At 37.8% G+C, this 20,334-nt stretch overlaps 3 protein-coding genes and 1 long non-coding RNA gene across 4 annotated transcripts; 1 reads left to right on the forward strand and 3 right to left on the reverse strand.

Annotated features, from left to right (window-relative positions):
* Window positions 1-440: 440 nt before the first annotated feature.
* LOC103987150 (T-complex protein 1 subunit epsilon) lies at window positions 441-9,347 on the reverse strand. Its single transcript, XM_009405363.3, has 9 exons — window positions 9,034-9,347; window positions 7,523-7,841; window positions 7,061-7,409; window positions 6,527-6,659; window positions 6,389-6,441; window positions 4,380-4,482; window positions 2,322-2,488; window positions 2,124-2,237; window positions 441-846 (listed from the first exon to the last, which is right to left on the reverse strand). Exons 1-9 carry the CDS (start codon window positions 9,230-9,232, stop codon window positions 676-678), a joined length of 1,608 nt encoding a protein of 535 aa, XP_009403638.2. The 5' UTR covers window positions 9,233-9,347; the 3' UTR covers window positions 441-675.
* Window positions 9,348-11,298: 1,951 nt separating this feature from the next.
* LOC103987151 (BAG family molecular chaperone regulator 1) lies at window positions 11,299-12,296 on the forward strand. Its single transcript, XM_009405364.3, has 2 exons — window positions 11,299-11,804; window positions 11,875-12,296. The coding sequence occupies exons 1-2, from the start codon at window positions 11,579-11,581 to the stop codon at window positions 12,105-12,107; spliced, it is 459 nt and encodes a 152-aa protein (XP_009403639.1). The 5' UTR covers window positions 11,299-11,578; the 3' UTR covers window positions 12,108-12,296.
* Window positions 12,297-14,346: 2,050 nt separating this feature from the next.
* Window positions 14,347-16,283, reverse strand: LOC103987152 (adenine/guanine permease AZG2-like). Its single transcript, XM_009405365.3, has one exon. The coding sequence runs from the start codon at window positions 16,202-16,204 to the stop codon at window positions 14,531-14,533; it is 1,674 nt and encodes a 557-aa protein (XP_009403640.1). The 5' UTR covers window positions 16,205-16,283; the 3' UTR covers window positions 14,347-14,530.
* Window positions 16,284-18,312: 2,029 nt separating this feature from the next.
* LOC135640765 (uncharacterized) lies at window positions 18,313-20,240 on the reverse strand. The gene is made up of 4 exons (XR_010497448.1): window positions 20,145-20,240; window positions 19,648-19,752; window positions 19,171-19,278; window positions 18,313-18,447 (listed from the first exon to the last, which is right to left on the reverse strand). It is a non-coding gene; the product is annotated as an uncharacterized LOC135640765 (long non-coding RNA).
* Between the last annotated feature and the right edge of the window lie 94 nt (window positions 20,241-20,334).

A 20,334-nucleotide genomic window follows, 5' to 3' on the forward strand; every position in this document is an offset into this window, starting at 1 on the left:
GCTTCTTCCACATGGTGGAGAGTTTCGAGTGAGAATGCACCGGGTTAGGGAGGGGGTGGGCAAAGGCATCCTCAACTATGGTAGGGTAGGAGCGGGATTTGATGATTCTAAGGTGTTGCTCCAAGATAATGGAATAGTTGATGAGTGGAGGGATGGGGAGCGACCACCACCATTTGCGTTGAGGAGAAAAAGATCATAAACAGCTTCACAATCATGAGAAGGATACTACCCTTGAGGAGCAAAAGATCATAAACCATTAGGCTAAAATTTATGGATGCTCTGTTTCAACGACTAATTTTTCACCTTTTGAATTCATTCAAGCATGAACAGCTTCACAATCATGAGAGAAAAAAGAAATGCCAGGTATCAAATTCCGAGTAAACAACATCCAAGAATCTCGCAATGCATCTGATCCAGATCTACAGATGTCTATCCAATCGTAGGAAACAGTCACCCATCTTCCCCTTGATCGAAGTGTAGCATGATACAGATACAGATCAGACCCATAAATAAACTTATAACAAAATCATTACAAAAAAAAGTCACTCAAATTAACGAAGAAAGCACAAAAATCAAGCCATTAGAATTCTTAGATGCAACACGGAAATTTAAACCATTTAGCAATAGCAAATTATGATAGAGATATTTCTTTGCTCAAAAGCTTCATCACCAAAATCAGTACTCAGCCGGAGTGATTACATCATCAATCTTCAAAATCATTTTTACGACTTGTGTTGCAAGCAAAATCTGTTGTTGTTTGCCAATCAGCGTCTCAAAGACATTCTGCTCTCTCATATTGTTTGTCCCAACATCATTGCAATCTATGCCACAATATGGATTACTTTCCTGCAACAACCATGCCATGAGAATATTTCAATGTTGAAGATATATGAAATGTTCCAAGCAACGCTTAAGGATACAATTGTGTAATGATTGTGACAGGACAACAGATCAAACTTATCAGCAGAAGGTACAAGGCAAAGTTCACTTAATCTTGGTTCTCTGGCACGAGAAACATCAGTGCTGTGCCGGAAACTAAACGAAAATGCATGTGCCTATCTGACCATGGATAATAGGAAATTGGTGCCAACAGACAACTCAAAAAGAATGCTACAGCCTTGAATCTTGTCATCATATGATTAATAAATAAAACAGGATATGAAATAATAAGAATGGTTCATCAGTCCATCTTTACCAGTACCCCAGGTAATTATACCTCCAAAGCATGGATATGGACATGACAGATGTACAACACGGATATGGCAATAAAAATTTTCTAGAATATATAACTGTATATCACAACATTTGACATTCATCTAAGATGTTCGTGATAAATAATAAAAAAATAAAAACTCATAAATAACTCACTAGTGATTCTTGAAAACATGAGCTGGTTTTTTATTTCCCAAAGATAATCAACCAAAAGTTCAAAAGGAGATCTTTTTAATTGTCATGGACCCTATAAGTATGTGGGAGTTATATTCCAGCTTTTATATAGTAGTAGTTTACTCTGAAATCAATAAGATATTAATCAATTAACAACTAACTACAATATATTATAAAATGACTCATACACAGCATGGTCATGCAGTCTTCCTCGCTGTATAGTTGTAGCTCTTCACTGGATACTGAAAAGTTTCTAGATTACTTTGGAGATATATCCTACAAAGTTTATGACCAAAACTGAGAAAAACCTTTTCGATTTCTTTATTTTACGAGGTCTCATGTCCCTTCTATATGGAGTCAAAGGGGACATGCTCCTTTAGTTCCCATCCCCCTATATGGCAAAACTTCTCTGTTTCCATGCCCTTCTCTGTGGAAGATGCAGGCATGCAAGGCTTCCCACTGCACTTCTAATTATCTAATTTATTACCTGCCACCTGATTCTGTGGATAAATCATGATACCTAGTGTTAAAGAGCAACTTATTCCAATAAAAGACCTGAACTTTATGCCATTGCTACCAATTTCAAAGACGGAAGCACATGAATACCTATCCCAATAACAAAGTACTTTAAATCATCACTGGATACAAACCACGTAAAAAAGGGTTTGAGGTAAACAGTCTTTCAGCCACTCAACATTATAAGATTGATGGAGCTGATTAATTTATTAACTGCATACCTTAATTTGCTGAGATTTGACTGCGGTAAGAGTATCAATAGGTGGAAGGCCACTGTTCTCAGCAAGAGCCATAGGAATAGAATCTAAAGCTTCAGCAAATGACCTGATAGCATACTGAGAAAGGAAACAGAGAAAAACTTGAAATTCAGGCTTCAAAAAATTTGTTAGACAATTTCCCAAAGGTCTAGAATCATTCACCTGCTCCACCCCAGGATATCTATCTGCAGCAGCTTCTACAGCAATTGAGCAAGAAATTTCAGCAGAGCCACCACCATATACAATAGAATTGTTCCGGATCAGATTCCGAGCCACACAAAGTGCATCATGAAGACTACGTTTAGTTTCTTCTATCATCATTTTGTTACCTATAGCATCACCATTAAAAATTCAATAAAAAATTCAAATTAATTAATTGCTGTAGTTTCTCTAGTAAAACAAATTGCCTAATTTGTGAGAAGAATTACTGCTAATCAGAAGCATAAACATAGAAAGTTACACACAGAAAACCCATTCCTAAATAAAGAAATGAGAAAACATGTTGAATTGGTTACCAAACAAAGCATGTAAATGTTGTGGGAGATAAGTGCTCATTTAAGATCAGACATGGATAATCTTCTCCCATTTAGCATCATTGATGATGATGCCTTTCTTAACGTTGTCGTATCCCTCCTGTCCTCCCTCCCTCTGCCCTTCTGCAGCTCAATTTAAACTGGTTCACTCCCCTCACTAGTATGCACAATAGTCTTATTTAGACATACCTAAACCAGCTTGAACAATTTTTCTCACCTTATTATCAAATTAATATTCATTTAAGCCATAGTATAATGATTATAGAACTCACAAGCCTGCATTCCCACTTGTAACCTGCCTTATCCTATGTGCAATATCCTCTTTAGACAAATACTCAGTACCAAGAACATGAACCTTTTTAGTTGGATACTTCTTGATCATCTATCACAAAATTTTAACTACATCTTTTTTTTAGTATAATAACAATTCATTCCATCTCCTTTTTTTTAATTCTTAATACAGAATCACTAATTAGAATTAGGATTTCTTTAAGTGTTGCCACATAGGACGAACAAAATGCTTAATGAGACAATAAAATAACACCAAAAATCTTTATGTCAATAAAGTAGACTAGAATAAATGCACATGAACATTCAACAAAAAAGACTCGGATTGAAACCAATACAGTTGATTAAGCCTACATGAAATAATTACCGTACATGAAACAATATAGATAAAATGCATATTTCAAATGAGGATTCAATGCTCAAGATTAAATGTCTTTAGATGTATATCAAAACACAAAACAGTGTGACATTCGGGTTCTATTAATCAAATAAAAATAAGGTATGAATGTTGTTACAAGGCCTTTTGGTGCCTAGAATATGAACAGCTTAGAGAACTACATATTATATATTTATTTGTTTCCTTGCCCTTTGTATGTTAAGAATCATAATCAATAATGTTGATCTTCGATTTGAATTATAAACCAGATTTGATTATTAATGAAGAAAATCAGGGCATCAAATCAATCCATCTAATGGGATATAGCACACGGTAATGCCATGCTCTGTCCACATGCAATGTCAGAACTCCTTTTCACCCAATTTAGAGCACAACAACCTCATCGTGTATTCAATCAAAAGCATTCTAACTGTTCACCAAGGGCGAAAAGGCAGTTCTAATTTCTCAATGAAAAAAAAAGTTCAGCATTATCAAACAAGGATTTAACTATATGACTCCACATATCAATGTTATTCTAGCACATGCCTCCAAAAACCCAGTGTAAGCAAAATATTCGTTTCAGCCTAAAAAGAGAACTAGAAGTACCATCAAATGTATCAAATTCCATTCGTTTAAAATACATAATATACACATATATATATATACATACATATATATATATATATATATATATATATATATATATATATATATATACATACATACATATATATATATATACATACATACATATATATATATACATATATATATACATACATATATACATATACATATATATATATATATATACATATATACATATATATATATATATATATATACATATATACATATATATATATATATACATATATATATATATGCAGATTTCGAAGTTATAACCTCGTTATCGATCTGAAACATACTTAGCTAGATTCAGAAAGAATGAGTTTTCACAATGCAAATACAATTGGGTTACCAATCTACCACGAGTACTACAGCAGGATTAGACATGCATACCACCACGAATGAAAATTGTTACAGCTCTGGAGTTAGCACAGTGTTCAATATACAGCATCCGATCCTTGGTAGTTCCAAATGATTTCTCTCTAACTAATCCAGCCTGGTAAGAAAGAACAAAAAAAAGTTTCCTAATAATATTAGCACTCATAAAACTGATGCACTGGTATTCGGAAAATCAACTAAACATATTCAACAAAGGCTCATTCATAAGTTAATCCAATAACTTGAAATCCTTTGGTACCATGAAGTCAATAATGTCTCTCTGTGTAATACATGAAAAGTCAAGAATCACCACAACAGACTCTGCGAAGGAGAATAAAACAAATTTTTTACCATGCTCTTATCGGTGAGTCGGTCAATGCATTCACTGACGATATTGCTCCCTCAACTATTTACTAGGGTATGAAGCATCCAAATATTTATCAGAATTTCCTCCAAATGTATATAAATCCAGATACATAATTATATTTTCTACCAAAGCATGTTATCTACAAATTGCTAGATAATTTAAGAATATTACACTTTAGTTGTAGCTAAATTAATAACTTAGGGATAGAACTATCACAAGATTTAATGGTTCTTAGTCTTCTTACTCTGCCTAGTGATATTTCCTCGTAAGAGCTCAATGATGGAGAACATTCATGTAGATGACCCCATATAGATGATACCTTACAGTTTCTTGATATGTACCACTACAAAAAGTTGGCACACCAATCACTAAAATTTACTCTTAACCAAGTTCAGCATACATTATAGAAGCATGCAAATATAAACAAGTGTAACTTAGGTTTTATGTTTTGTTAAACAATGAAGATTACCTAGCTCTAGCACAAAAATATAACAAAGCAATTGAAAATAGGCTGAAGGGGAAAGATGATACTGCATATATCTATATGTATTGACATCCACATTAAATTTATTCATGGACACTTTTATAGCCTAAATTTCCAAATGTAACCTACACTTTCTTGCTAACTGTAAGCAAATCAACCCTCTAGAGCCAATTTACCACCTCTAGTCTTCTCCAAAGTTGTTCCTATTTCAGTTCAGTAAAAAGTTTAGGTTGGTTATTACTATTTACAAATAATTTCCAAATATTATTGCTAGTAATGTAAATGACAATATGTGGCAGATCTACAAAATCTCATGTCATTTCAGCCAAGATAGTTGATGCATGTAGATCTATCAAATCTCTATATAGCCTATGCACTTCAAAAAACTAAAAACAGGAGCGAATTAGCCAATTTATATTTTAGCCTATAAAGTGATGCATACCATATACAAGATGAGTCAAGTTGTGTTCAGTTAGGTTTGAGTTCAGTCGACTGACTCCATAGTTTAAGTTGGAGTTTTTTCTTTTTTTATAGGGATTTTCATATGTACTTCCATAAGTAATTTGAGAAGAACAATTAGGAAATTAGTAGGATTATTTTAGTTAGAATATCATTAAAATATTATCATAAGTTTTGTGTAATATGTTAAGACAGTATTTTTCGTTATGTAAATTAGCTGCATTATATAGTTTTTGTATCATGCACATTTATGTAATTTTTGTATCATGCATATTATTCGTAGACTTTTTCTGCAGATGTTAGAACTTTTTTGCTTTTCTATCTCTTTTTTTTTTCAAGGACTCCAAATGAAATGAGAAACCCATTTAGAAGTTAGAACAACATTTTATATGAAATCTGGAACTTTTTTCAAATAAAAATAAAAACTAACACTCGATCTCCAATCAATCAAGATTGATTCTTGCTCAGTGAGCTTCACTTGAGGAGCTTACCTCACCACATAAATACTCGATGATCTCAGTACACAAAAAGAGCAACTTCTTAAATGTTAGCAATGTTAAACAATGGGACATAGAAGTATACAGTGGCATAAAACAAAATGTTTGAGCTTGCACAGAGAAAGTTAACTCAACTTAGAAGTTAACATCTGACAAACCAAATGTTCAGATATCCCAATTATAAAACTTATATGAGAGAATCCCAAGGAAATCCTACCTTTCCCAGCTTTTCAGTTGTCAACTCCTGGAACCTTGGAACTATCCTCCCACCTGTGTGAATAGAAAAGACAGTCAACCTATGATAAGTTTTCTTTGTTGCCTCATTATTTCTAGTGAACTAATACAAAATACAAACCTGTAGCTATAGCAATCAATTCCAATTCAACACCACCAACCCATCTAACAGCAGGCAAATTCCGATGCATTAATAAATGGTTTGCTTCATCATCAAAACCCCATTGACAGATAACAAGGGTTGCACCAACATCCTATAACAGTCAAAAACAGAACCCAGAATTCATTTGAAATAAAAATTCACTTGTTTGTCATATGACAATATATCACCAAATTGCATCTTACATATTAGATGATTGCAGAGAAAATATAAAACTGAAAACTTAGAACTTAACAAAATTAGATCAATTCAAATTAAATAGATAAATCAAATTAAAATTAAAATTCACTAAAAAATGACTCTAGATGATAAGTAATTAAGTTTTAATTGACTGAATTGCAAATATTTACATACAACAAAATCTCTACAGTTCGTGAAAAGCCTAATATCCAAAATGTTACAGCAAACAGGCCCACATGCAAGAACTGTTTTTTTTTTTTTTGCAAGAAGTAACTTGTTGATAAGACGAAAAAACACAACATTTGACGTATGTACCTTGCATTTTTGGACCATATCATCAAAGTAATTCTGCTCCTGCTGGCGTAAAGTTTGAAATTTCTCAACAGTGTCAATGTCAATCTTATGCTTTGTCTTTGGCTTGGGTGGCTCAAATGGGCATGTCAGGATAGCAATATTTGCATCCTCGATTCTTTTTGGCATTTGTGGATGGCTCATATCCTTGTCAACAAGAATTCCATATATGAGCTCTGTATCTTCCAATTTTCCTCCGACCTTTCCTTCAACCTTGATTAGTTCCAAATTAACGTCTTTCCTCTCTAAATCAGCAACTGCAAGAACTGCCTTAACAGCAATCTCAGCTAGTGCACGCTTGCAACGATTGACACTGCAACATGACCGTGATGAGTAGTTTACTGGAGATAAACAAATTCAGAAAAATAGAAGAAAAGTATGGAAGAAGATAGATCAATAGACTGAATAAAGGAAAATTAAATTTACATTTTTGAAGATAAAGTTGTCATGCAAGTTTGCACCAAAGGCTCTATATTGGTAACACTAAATTCAAACTTCTGTGATATGCTCTCAAGATGCTCCACAGATAACTTAGAGGCCATTTCATATCCCTCAGAGATTCTAATAGGATGAATACCACGTTCCAATAGCTTCTCAGCCTGCTCAAGAAGCGCACCGGCCAAAACAACAACTCCAGTTGTACCATCACCAATTTCATAGTCCTGACTACGGGATAGTTCCACCATTAGCTTTGCAATCTGATTGTCAACATCCATCTGCTCCAGGATTGTTGCCCCATCGTTTGCTGCCACCATACAGGAACAATAATCAGCAAATGGAAAAGTCTAAGGGAGTGGGAGCTCGACTGCCTACTAAAAATGACCATATAAATGAAAAATTCCTAAACCATGGAAACACAATCATAGTCAACTTTTCAGTGCCCTAAAGTAGACAGAGTGTCCATGTAACAACTTCTAGTTTAAGGTTAAAAGTAACCAATCGATAACCAACCATCTGTGAAGAGCTTTAGTCTAATATCTAAACATTTTTCACCTGAATTATAACCGAAGTTCATTGTTCAAGGTGTCAGCACCTTACCCTGTGCTATATGGTCATCGCCATGACACATGGTACATGTTATATAACACAAAATTGCATGTGCCTTACCATGACATAAGATGAATTCACATGGATTTCACGCTAGTACCACGTTACCAATTAGCAGCTTTCCCCTGTGTCCTACTGCTTGGTATGTACAACACAGGATCAGCACCTTGAACCATAAATAAAATGCACATGCTATCTAACAGACATCATGCAACCCCTACATGTTACAATTACCAAAATTCTTACCCATGTGAATTCTGAAGTTCAACATGGAAGATGCGTTCAAATTTGTTACAACATATTATTGTGGGTGAATGAAAAGCAGATCATTGCACAATGTCAGGGTGCTATAATTTTACTTTCAATTTCACTACCTACTAAAAGTTTACATTTACATTAAAAAAATGTAAAGAACAACCTTCATTGGTTCTCGAGTGAAGTACCAGAGTTCCATCTCTCTCTTTTTGTATTTCCTAACGATTTCCTGAACAAACCAGACACAAGTACTGAAGACTACTACCATAAGCGTTTCTCCCAACTCAAACAAACTTCAATACTCATTTATTACGATCCAAACCGTTCGTCTTTCCCACTTTATTAGCGAGCCTTGAACCCTAGACAACTATGATTCAAAAAAGCACCACCTTACCAAAAAATTACCAGTTACTGATGAACAAAAACACGCCTTTCCTACACCCCAAAGTTCAAAAACCCTAGCTCGAGGCAAAAATCCCAACAAGCAAAACAGATGACTCCACCTCCCTCTCATTGCCACGGAAGCCCCTCAAACAAGAATCAGAAAAAAGAATACGCTTTACTAGTAATCTCCAACAATAGCAAGGAAGAAACAAGATCGAAGCATAATCAAGAAGGAGAAAAAGAAGACTGACTGATGACGACGTCCCCGTCTGGACTCTGGAGCATCTTGTCCATGCCCTTAGGGCCGAGGGAGGTGCGAAGAATCCGAGCCACCGCCTTCCCCGCGGAGATGTTGGCCTTCTGCGCGTCGAGCCCCCGCAGCCGTGCCTTCTGCCCCTGCTCCTTTATGATGATGAAGGGCCGCCCGTACTCGTCGAACGCCAGCGCCATCTCCCCTCTCCTCCTCCTCCTCTCTCCTTCTACCTCCTCCTCCCCTTCAGAGAATGCGGCGGAGGTGGACGGCGTTCTCTCTCCCGCAGAGTGAAGCGCTCGATCGCGGATGCCGTTAGGGTTGGCGAAGATAAAGGCTTCGCGTACCCAAGCGTTCCTCCACGACAAGTCTATTGATGACGTGGCTCTCTCAGAGTAGTTCCAAACAGTGGGACCCACATAAATTTTAAACAATTTATAGAAAAGTCCCTCTACTAATGGCTATTGTGCGACAACGGACTTGTAAAATTACAAACTGGTACGTTACTTTAACAAAATGCTAATCGTACTCCCATGTAAGAATGCGCAAGCCAAGCGTTAAGATGATGGACTCTCGACGGTAAATAAGTATAATCTGGGGAGTTTTCTGCAATCTGGTGCGGTGAGAGTCGAAACAGTGTCGGGGCCCAAAGCAGGCCCACACCCCTTTAATGTGACTGGAGGAGAAAGCTGCGGGTTCGGAGTTTGGGGCTGGAATCCAATGAGCCATGGATCCGAGTTCGATCCGACCATGACTCGGCCAATGCAAGCAGTGGAATGGACACACACACACACACTTTGGGAAATATAATTAATCAGATTTTAAGCTTGGAAATTAGTTGGATTTTCTTTTTCTAATACACATATATATGCTTATTGAACTGCTTAAATCATATTAAAATGTTTAACGATTATATATATATATAATTAATTAAATATTGCATAACTATTTATATTTAAATATTTTCTTAAACTCATGATTCTATCATAAATATTGCATTGTCTTATTTAAAATAAAAATAAAAATAAAAAAGGGTTAAACTTGAAATGATGTCTTATGTAGTAGAAATGAAAATGATATTAAAAAAGAAAAAATAGCAATGTAGAATGGAATTATAAATGATAGCTTGTCATTAAAGTTTCTCTTGAGTGCTTTTTTGTTTAATGATGATATAGTAGTGTCATGTCACAAAAAACATTTACATCAATCTCTGTCCTCTTCCTCAGCTCCTTCAAGCTTTGGCCCTTCTTGCACATGCCAATGGAATCTCAACCCACCTCACACACTATCTAAATTGCTACTATACTATGTTGATCTGAAATCCATGTTCTCCTCTCTAACCTTCTTCAAGTTCACGCATTCATTATAACCAGGCACAAAAGACCATGATGAGAACCTATAACCCTAGTTATGTTAATGAAAGGTCATCCAATGATTGATGCTTCCAATTCAATTGAAGTCCAATTCAGTTGCATTCAATTTGTATGTTACACCAATACATTTCACATGTCCCTCTTTCTTTAATTTTCAAAATAATATTATTTTTTATATCGATTCGATCCAAAATATTTAATCAGATTTACGATGGTGTATCCGATCCATTTATCTTTACGATAAGAGATGATTTTTTTTTTATGATAATACATGGATAATAAGAGTCTGAGATCAAATATCATCTTTATCATTAGTTCACTAAAAAATAATTAAAATTTTTTATAATTTTTAATTTTTTTTTAAATTTATTAGAAAGATTAAAACTCTAAAATATATTTCTTTTCAATACTTTCAGTTTTGAAAATATAGACATCACAAATCATATCATTAAGTGGAGATAACATATGTATATTATTTATATTTCTATTGACATATTGATTATAGATGAAAGTGTACAAGTCTCCAATACTATATTCTAAAATGTGAAGTTTTTTCTTATAAATCTAAAAGAATAATTCTCCTGTATTTTCTTGATTTGTATATAATGTTACATCATACTGTCTTGCAAGCTACAGTACCAAAGCCTTAGGCTTTAAAGAAAGAAGAAGAAGAAGAAGAAAAATCCTTTCTCCTAAAAGGCAACTCCAGCATCAAACCCAAAGATTTCTTCTTCAGATGCTGTCCATCCTCACCAACCATCACCATTATATTATTAGCCCTTCAATCAAGCAAAAGCAGGTTTGCAGACTCCATGTGCTGCACTCACCTTCCCTAAGTCTCGCCACACACCACCACTCTAATCAAACATCTACAGAGCTCATCTCCCCCTTTAGCAAACAAGCCCACCAAAAGCAGCTAAAGTTCTCTTCTCTTTTCAGGTCTACCAAAGAACCTTTGTAAAGAAGCTCATCACACCCAACACTTTCTCGTTTCTTAAGACATAAAGAACCTCTTCTCCATCAATGACCTCTTTATCCTGACGCACGCTTGCAAAGCTTGTCCAAGATCTCTCTCTCTCTCTCTCTCTCTCTATATCTACTCCTCCGAGTCTCCTAAGTTGTGCATTCACACAGAGACCGAGAGAGAGAGAGAGAGGGCAGAGGCAAGGAAGAATGATCAGGTTGAGATCAAAGAAGCTCTTCAAGAGGAGTTCTTCCAAGGCCAGTGGCGGCAATGGTGGGTGCAGCAGGAACGGTGACATCCAGTGGGAGCTGCGGCCAGGAGGCATGCTGGTTCAGAAGAGAGAATGTGGTGAGGGAGCTGATGAGGTGATCACAGTGAGAATCTCTACTGGGTCAAGTTGGCATGAGATATCTATTGGAGCCACTGCCACATTTGGTGAGCCGATTAGGTTTCATCTGTTCATGTTTACTTGTGTTTGGATCTGAATTCTTCTGTGGTGCTGCAGGGGAGTTGAAGATAGTTGTGGGCATGGTGACAGGGCTGGAGCCAAGGGAGCAGAGGCTACTGTTCAAGGGCAAGGAGAGAGAGGATGGTGATCATCTCCACATGGTGGGCGTGAGGGACAAGGACAAGGTGCTGGTTTTGGAGGATCCTGCAATCAAGGAAAGGAAGCTGATGATGGCCATGGCAGAGAGGCAAGTCATGAGCAGCCCATGCCACACCATTATTGAGGTGTAGGCCTTTGGTTCCTCTCACTCTATCCCTCTTCTAGTACTAACAGTATGAGATGCAAGGAGCTGAGGGCAGACTCATCCTTTGCTAAGTGTTAGTGTGATGCTGAGTTTATGTAAAGTTGATGTGGAAGAAGAGTTGCATTCCTAAGTATTTTTATGTAATGGAATGGAAACTTGGGACAACTTCTTGGCTTCTTCTTGTTTGAGCTTCCTCATTCCTGTGTTGGGGAACTGACAGTGATTGCAGGAAAGCTTTATCAGTGGACTAGTCTACTCATGTCTTGGTCAACTAAAATGAGATCAAGTCCATAAAGGTTTGCTCTAATGGAGAAAGGAGAAGACAGGGCCCAAGATTCTATTGATATACATATGTGGTGATGATTCCTTTCAAGTTTTGAGAATGGCTTAATGAGGTAGCACTAAGAACAAGTTGTACTGCACAATCAAACAAAAACAACTTTCTTCTTTCCATTGACATCCCATTCATGGCATCAACATTTGTGAGTGGAAGAAGTATACATTTTGTGGAATAAAAGGTCCAAGAAATGTGGATGAGACTCCTCCTTTCATCAAAGGCTCCACATAAAGAGAACATCAAACATATGCAGAGAGAACTTTGCATAAAAAACAAATTTTCTAATAATTGTGCATAAAAATGTTGAATGACCATTGAAAAGAGAGACTTTTGCAAATTAGATTTACTAGCATCAAGATGAACAATGATAATAGAACACATAGTAACTTGGTCAAGCCCTGAGTTGGTGATACATAATGATCTACAGCAGAAAATGGAACATAATTAGAAGCTTTATTTTCATCAAAATGGATTGTACAAAGGTCATTCTTTGATCATAAATCAAAGGTCATTCTTTGATCCAAAAATTACATGATTTGATTGTACAAACATACATGACCAACCGATTTGGTTAGATAGATTCAGCAGATAATACAATACATACAGTTGAAAGAAACAGTGGGAGAAGACACTATGGAATGCAAATACAACAGTTACAGAATTCCATGGAAAGATAATAATAGAGAAACATAATACGATTGCACATCACTTTGCTTTAAGTTGAGCCATGGTTAATTTGCTAGTTCTTAGGTGCTAAGTTCCATTTGCTAACCTAATTGATTCGAGTGGCTTCATATGCTTTTGTCATTACAGGATGAATCAAGAGATACCTGTCAAAAAGAGAAAATTATTGGGGTTGTGATACTAAACTTAATCTTACTATTACCCAAGTTATGATATGTTCTTAAAAACATATTAATATGATCATACTTTTGATATGGGAATATTCATTCATCTTACCATTACATACCACAAACATGTCAAATAATAAAGAGTCAACCAATAGATATATCTATCACATCAATAAAATTACAATAAAAATATTATCTAATATTTTTCATTACAGATAATATTTTCTTAATATCTAATGATTAAAGAATGATGGATTGTAAAAGAGAGTGAGCATACAGTAGATGGATATTCGGAGTTTAACTCAAGTCTAATATCATGTTAGGAGCAAATTGCATCTCAAGCAACACCAAATCTCTTAATGTGGGCCAAGTTTGAATCAAATTTAGCTCCAAAGCCACCAATGACATAAAAGTGATGACATCTTTAGGTAAATAGATTGATTTTAGTTTTTCTCCCATTTCTAACCATCCATAATATTTGTTTATATCTAAAATATTGATTTGATGATGATGATGATGATGATATATCTAACTTAGTTATCAATGATTAGGATTCAAACTCTTATCCGATAAATTTAAAATATGTTGATTAATTTAACTGATAAAAATTATAGTAAGATCATAGGATCAAATTCACTTACTTTGAAAAGAAAAAAGTAAATATTTTATTTATGTGGAGAGTGTGTTGATGTAACTTATGTTTGCTGATCTATTAATTATTATAATTCATTGTGGATGGATCTCTTTATTTTAATTTGGAGGCATCAACAAGAATACTATTATAATACATCGTATATTCAGTGATGATTTCCCATTGATTGTGTGATCAGATCAAGGAATTGTTTTAGGATGGAATTCTCCTCCATCTCAATGTTTAATGCTCAATTTTTATGTTAAAGACAGTAGAACAATGAGATAATATGATTTCAACACTATTACTGTTGTTGTTGTTGTGGTGGTGTTGGGATTCTACTATCTTCACCACTAATGAGAGGGAGAGAGAGAGAGAGAGAGAGAGAGAGAGAGAGAGAGAGAGAGAGAGAATAAACAGCATTATAAGCCTTAACACAACCTTCTTCGTATGAGGAAGGAGAGAAAGGAAAGATGAAGCCTGTTTCATGCATCCTTCTCCTTCCCAAATGGAGAGAACTGCTGAGAGTTCTTTGTCATGCAACTGAAGAACCCAACTCATTGATGCTAACCAAAGGGAAGAACAATTTATCAAACAGGTGTGGGAGGCATGTCTGCAGCCGAGGCAGACACCTGATTCTGAGCCTCCCCCATCATCTTCCTAGCCTTCGCCACCCACCTCCACACCCCCACCACGTTGTCGTACAGATGCAGCGCCGCGTGCAACCCCACCCCCGCAATGATCCCGTTCGCAATCGAGTACGTGAGCGGCATCAGGATCATGGTCAGGAACGCCGGCACCGCCTCCTTCATCTCCACCCACTCGATCTCCTTCACCATCTTCATCATCATCGCCCCCACCAGCACCAGCGACGGCCCGACCGCCCACGGCGGCACGTTCGTCAGCAGCGGCGTGAAGAAGGCCGACACCAGGAACAGAGCCGCTACCGTGATCGCTGTGAGCCCGGTGCGGCCACCCTCCCTGAGCCCCGCGGTCGACTCGATGTAGGTCGTCACCGTCGTGGTGCCCAGCGCAGAGCCCACGATGGTGGCGCTCGCGTCGACGATGAACGCGCGGTACTCCCCCTCGAAACCGCCCTCCTCGTCGGTGAACCCCCCGTACTCTGCCATCGAGTACATCGATCCGGTCGTGTCGAGGACGTCGACGTAGAGGAGCGTGACCACCGCCAGCCACACTTGGCTCGTGTTGAAGCCGCTGAAGCTTATCTTTCCGGCTGTGTTCTTGATCATGTGGAAGTCTACCACCTTCTTGAAGTACTCGTAGTTGGAATTCCCCGTCGCGGTGTCTGGGAAGACAGTGACGCTGGTACCTCTGAACCAGGACACCAAGGTCACGATCACGATGCCATATATCATGCTTCCCTTCACCTTCCTCGAGAGGCAGACGGCGGTGACGAGGAAGCCCACGGCGGCGAGCCAGAACGTGGGGCTCCGCATGACGCCGCCGAGGCATTCGCCTGTGGCAGCGTCAGTCCTCGCGCAGGCCGCAAGCGTCACCAACGTCGACTTGCTCGGCCCGACGAGCCCTATCCCCTCACGGGCTTGGAGGCCGGTGAAGGCCAGGAAGAGGCCGATGCCGGCGGCCGAGGCGAGGCGGATGGAGCGAGGAATCATCCGGGCTAGCTTCGCGCGCAGGCCGAGCACCGACAGGGCGAGGAACAGGCACCCTTCGAGCATGACGGCGGCCATTGCGGTCTCGTACGGCACCGGCCCGGTGCCGTGGAACCCCACCATGTTGTAGGCGAAGTAGGCGTTGGCCCCCATGCCGGGGGCCAATGCCAGCGGCAGATTGGCGAAGGAACCCATCGCAAAGCTGCCGACCACAGCGGCGATGACGGTGGCCATGACGAAGTCGCTCTTGGTCGTCGCCAAGCACTTCTGGTACTCCGCGTCAGCGTCCAAGTCACACCCACGTCCGGGGACGGTATGGTGCGCGTGCATGGCGGAAGAGTTCGCGGCGACATGCATCTGCCTGCAGTCGCGGTGCGTGCACGGCCCGCCAGAGTCGGCCAGGATCGCGGCGTTGACGGAGATGATGTAGGCCATGGTGAGGAAGGTAGCGACGCCGGCACGGAGCTCCTTGGTGAAGGAACTCTTGCGGGCTTCCACCTTGAAGTACTTCCCAACGCGGCTGTGGGCGACGGCGCGATTCACGGCACTCTCGGCTCGCCGCCATGTCCCCGAAAGGCTCCTATACGACCCTTTTCCCATCTCCCCTAAACCTTTGCATGGCCCTCCTTCCATCTCTGTTTACTACTTACCACTCTGCTGAACTACTGGTCTCACACACAGTGGGAGTTGGAGCTAAAGACGTTGGCAATGGTGTTGATGGGGTTGCTCCTTATATAGCCCTCAATGAATGACACTGTTGGCTAATTGAGTTGGCATGGAGAGAGAGAGAGAGAGAGAGAGAGAGAGAGAGAGAGAGAGAGAGAGAGAGAGTCCATCTCTAGCTAACAGGAGAGTGCAAGCTATGGAGACAGATATCCACTGAATCAAAGGCTAAAAGTGGTTTGAACTCGTTGGAGTTGATGCTCCTCTGTGCTCACACAACTCACAGATTCGATCTTTATCCAATACAACAATTTTACCTGTTGTCACAGAGTAATCAATTCATCCGAGTAGTAAACAGATGCTGGATTCCTGCATGCGTAAGGAGGGAAGAGAATAAACATATGCTTTCTGAGACTGAAAGATGTGTTCTTTTGACAAAAAGAGAAGCTGAAGTAGGAGCCTAAAAGGAAGAGTGCATAGAGATGCATCCAAGGCCTCACTTTGAAATAGTGATACAATTATGGCACAAGTACTGCTGTAGCAGCAAGGATTCTGTCATCATATGGCCCTTGTCATTCTATATAGGACCCAGTTCATCCACCTCTGTTCAAATAAAAGTGGAAGGTAACTAGTGGCCTGCTCTACAAGGAGAATGAAAACTTTCTCTCCTTTTGAGAGGCATCGCTCTTTCTTTTTGGCAGAGGCTATGATTCCACCCATCTGTTCATCTGCATGATGAGATGTTGAGGCCAATGCTGTTCAATCTGCATGTGGGTGCCATGTTGTTGTGTTAATCTAAACATTTTTGTGCACTTCTACCAATGCAGAAGATTTTTTGGGGTTGTGAGACTTGACATTGTCACTCCTTCACCAGGACTTACTCAGCAGAATCAGTTCATCTTATTTGTTGAGTTATGAGTTGCATATAGAGCTGAGAACACCAGGATCCTGTTCCCAGTATTCTCTTCTGTCTTGACCGTGACTGTAATTGAAGTCTGTTGGATTCATGGAGCAATTATATGCTTGAGAGAGACAAGTTCTGTTCATTCTTATTCTTGAACTTGAGATGGAATTGATGTCATCTTGTATGGGAATCACACGACTGCTCCCACAATTCAATCTGAGATATAATAAGTTTGGTAACAACAATGAAATGTTAACAGTGGGGATCACTCCAATCATGAACAAAGAATATGTTCCTATTGTAATATTGTTTACATGACTCCAATCTTGATCACTCACATAAAGATTGCTCTTCATATGATATCTGAATATTCTCCTAGATTTGTTGGAAATGATTCTGATCACAAGCAAAAGGCTTAAAAGAGTGTCTTTTCCCCCTTTTTTAATATGATTAGTATCTGTGGAAACAGCTTTGTATCCCTTTTGAATAAACCTCATAGGAGCTATAGGTTTCAAGTCATATACTGCCAATGAAAACAAATAGGTCTCTGTGCTTTGAATGGAAAATAAACCATGAGTAGCTATGTGGTAAAGTGAAACTATAAAGTGCAATCAAGAACTTACACAGTAATGTTCAGACAATAGAAATCTCCCAAAAACTTCTTTGTGTGTCATGCAGAAGTGACTCCAAATTAAAAGATTTTGAGTTTTTGATTCTAGTTTTGGCTTCGAACTATGTCCACAATGATAGAATTGCTGGACTATCCTTCATTGCATCGCTTGATCATTACAGAAGCCATTGAGTTTTAGTATCAGGCATGTCATAGCACATTACATAGTGTGATTCTTTTATCTTCCATGAACAAACCCAAACTAAGACATAAAAATGCTGTCTCACTAAATGCAATGGGTAATCTGTATGACTGTCCTCAAATTGGTCATAAAAGAGAATTCTGTGTCATATCTGCTGAACACAAAATCCCATTGCAGGTTTTGCGAGTATATGACAAATGGAGCCACATTGCGAGACTTCATGATAAGCTTCCATAATCATTCTACTAAATAGGCTGCATGTTTCATAAGGATGAACAAAGTTAGAAGTCAAACTTTTAATATACTCAGATGTCAGATAGCACAGATATGCTCTCTTTTGATTGGATTTGTTTAGTAGCACATTTTACGGTAAGGTTTATCATTTGTAGGACCATTGATATTAAAAAGTTTTATAGTTCAAAAGAGAGTTCTGATATGAGCTGGCTTCTGACTTAGTGATCCTTGCAAGCTCAGGAATGAGGTTTTTCCAATGAAATCTGCAAATCACAATAAATGTGTTAACAAGAAACGCTAGTCGAGAAATAAAAAGTTCATTGTCCACAGATGCAAGGAAACATGTATAAATCTTTTCCCTTAAGAAAAGGAAAATTCATATATCTTAAATGCCAAAACTTGTCGACAACCAATTTATTAGTCATACATCAGCCTAATATTTATCAGACAGAATAAGGATCCATTGATCTTGCATAGTGTGGCTTTACTCTTGCCTAGATGGTTCAAAATAATGCCTAGTGAATTAATTGGTCTAGAAATCAAGACTATCCATATAACTTTGTGTGTATCCATTACCTTATGCTTGTGTGAATTATATTTCCCAACTTCTTAGATTAACCACCCTGAGTTGCTTACGACCCACATAACATAGGTCTAACAGGTTCTTAATATCTTTGCCTGTTTTGACATGTAACATCTGGAGCTTAAAAGTGTTAATGAATTCATAAGAGTATTTGCCATTATTCATTCTCTTCTAATTTGACCCTAGTCTATCAAAAAAAAATTTATCATGAACATCTTTCCTGCAAAACAATTCTGTATAATGTTGTGTGATAATATCGATGATGGATATCGGTAATAAGTTTTTCTTACATCCAGGTGCATGTATACCAGATACGAGAACCAAATAACCTTCATATTCCCGAATTGTAAGAAGGCGTTTTATGTTACAGTAATAAAATTGAAAAATCATAAGAGAACCGTACCTTCACCCCAGACTTTGTGGGATTAATATTATGATAGAATTCTGGCAATGGTCTGGCTTTGAAACAATGGGTGTGCTGCAATTTATTTTGTTCACTTTCAGCTGTTTTCTGCATATACAATACAGATATTAGATGTGTAGGATATAGATGAATGATAGTTTCAAACAATTTGGCTTAACTCTTACATAAATAAAAAATTGAGAAAATGAAATCAGCAAGTTTTACTAATTATGAGCTATAATTATACTGTGTAGAAGTAATATTTTTTTTTAAATGGAAATGGGCAGTATATAACAGCGCAAAATGTAAGTACATGGTGTATCTTATCATTAGAGAACCAAATATCTTACTTGCTCATGAGACTATTAAATATCATCTGATAATAGTTATATGGTATTCTAATGACTAATTATAAAAATAATTAGATTAATTATCACAAAACAAAGACTTTCAGATAAATTAGTACGAGAAGGATACCTCCGTCCTTTCCTTCTTATTTGGTTCAGCATTTCGATAGAATTCTGGCAATGACCTAGCTTTAAAATGATAGCTTTGATGCAATTTCTTCGATTCAAATGATTTCTGCATATTACAGGTAATTGTCACATTTAAATTGCATGAAGTTAAACAAGCCAAGTTGACTGTGAAATGTAATTATCATGTGAAGAGCAGACATAAAACTTCTAGAAAGATATTAAAGTTGTTTTGTTCACTAAATTATGGGAGTGTGAAATAAAATTGAGAAGAGTAGAAGGATTTATAATATAAAAGGAACTTTGACACCTCTTGGAGATATAGTCTCATTGCCTCTTTCAAAGAAGACTCACCATCCAAACGAAAAATGAGAACAAATATTTAACGAAGGAGAACTTAGGATGCATGAGGAAAACTTCATTACGATAAGAAAAAAAATGCTATGTAATCATTTATATATGTGGTTAAGCAATTCAGACCTACTAAGCACACACATGTACCTCCTTTTTTAGTTCTATGCTTCCACCAGTTCTAGTTGTATGAGAAAATGATGCAGTCTCTCTGCAAGCTCTACTGCCTGTATTGTTTGAATTCCTGCAGCACAAATAGATGTTTCAAAGAGTTAGTAGCACCATCTATAGTCTATGAGTAAATTGAGCACAAAAATCTATGTGTATATCTAATCTAAAG

Source organism: Musa acuminata, chromosome BXJ3-6, assembly GCF_036884655.1.
Source record: "Musa acuminata AAA Group cultivar baxijiao chromosome BXJ3-6, Cavendish_Baxijiao_AAA, whole genome shotgun sequence".
Lineage (NCBI taxonomy): Eukaryota > Viridiplantae > Streptophyta > Magnoliopsida > Zingiberales > Musaceae > Musa > Musa acuminata.

Coding starts and splice junctions, on each gene's coding strand:
- LOC103987150 (XM_009405363.3), bottom strand. CDS start 9,232: ATGGCGCTGGCGTTCGACGAGTACGGGCGGCCCTTCATCATCATAAAG. Junction 2,238..2,321: donor GATATCCTGGGGTGGAGCAG/GTGAATGATTCT, acceptor TTCCTTTCTCAG/TATGCTATCAGGTCATTTGC. Junction 847..2,123: donor TCAAATCTCAGCAAATTAAG/GTATGCAGTTAA, acceptor TGGTTGTTGCAG/GAAAGTAATCCATATTGTGG.
- LOC103987151 (XM_009405364.3), top strand. CDS start 11,579: ATGATCAGGTTGAGATCAAAGAAGCTCTTCAAGAGGAGTTCTTCCAAG. Junction 11,805..11,874: donor TGGAGCCACTGCCACATTTG/GTGAGCCGATTA, acceptor GTGGTGCTGCAG/GGGAGTTGAAGATAGTTGTG.
- LOC103987152 (XM_009405365.3), bottom strand. CDS start 16,204: ATGGAAGGAGGGCCATGCAAAGGTTTAGGGGAGATGGGAAAAGGGTCG.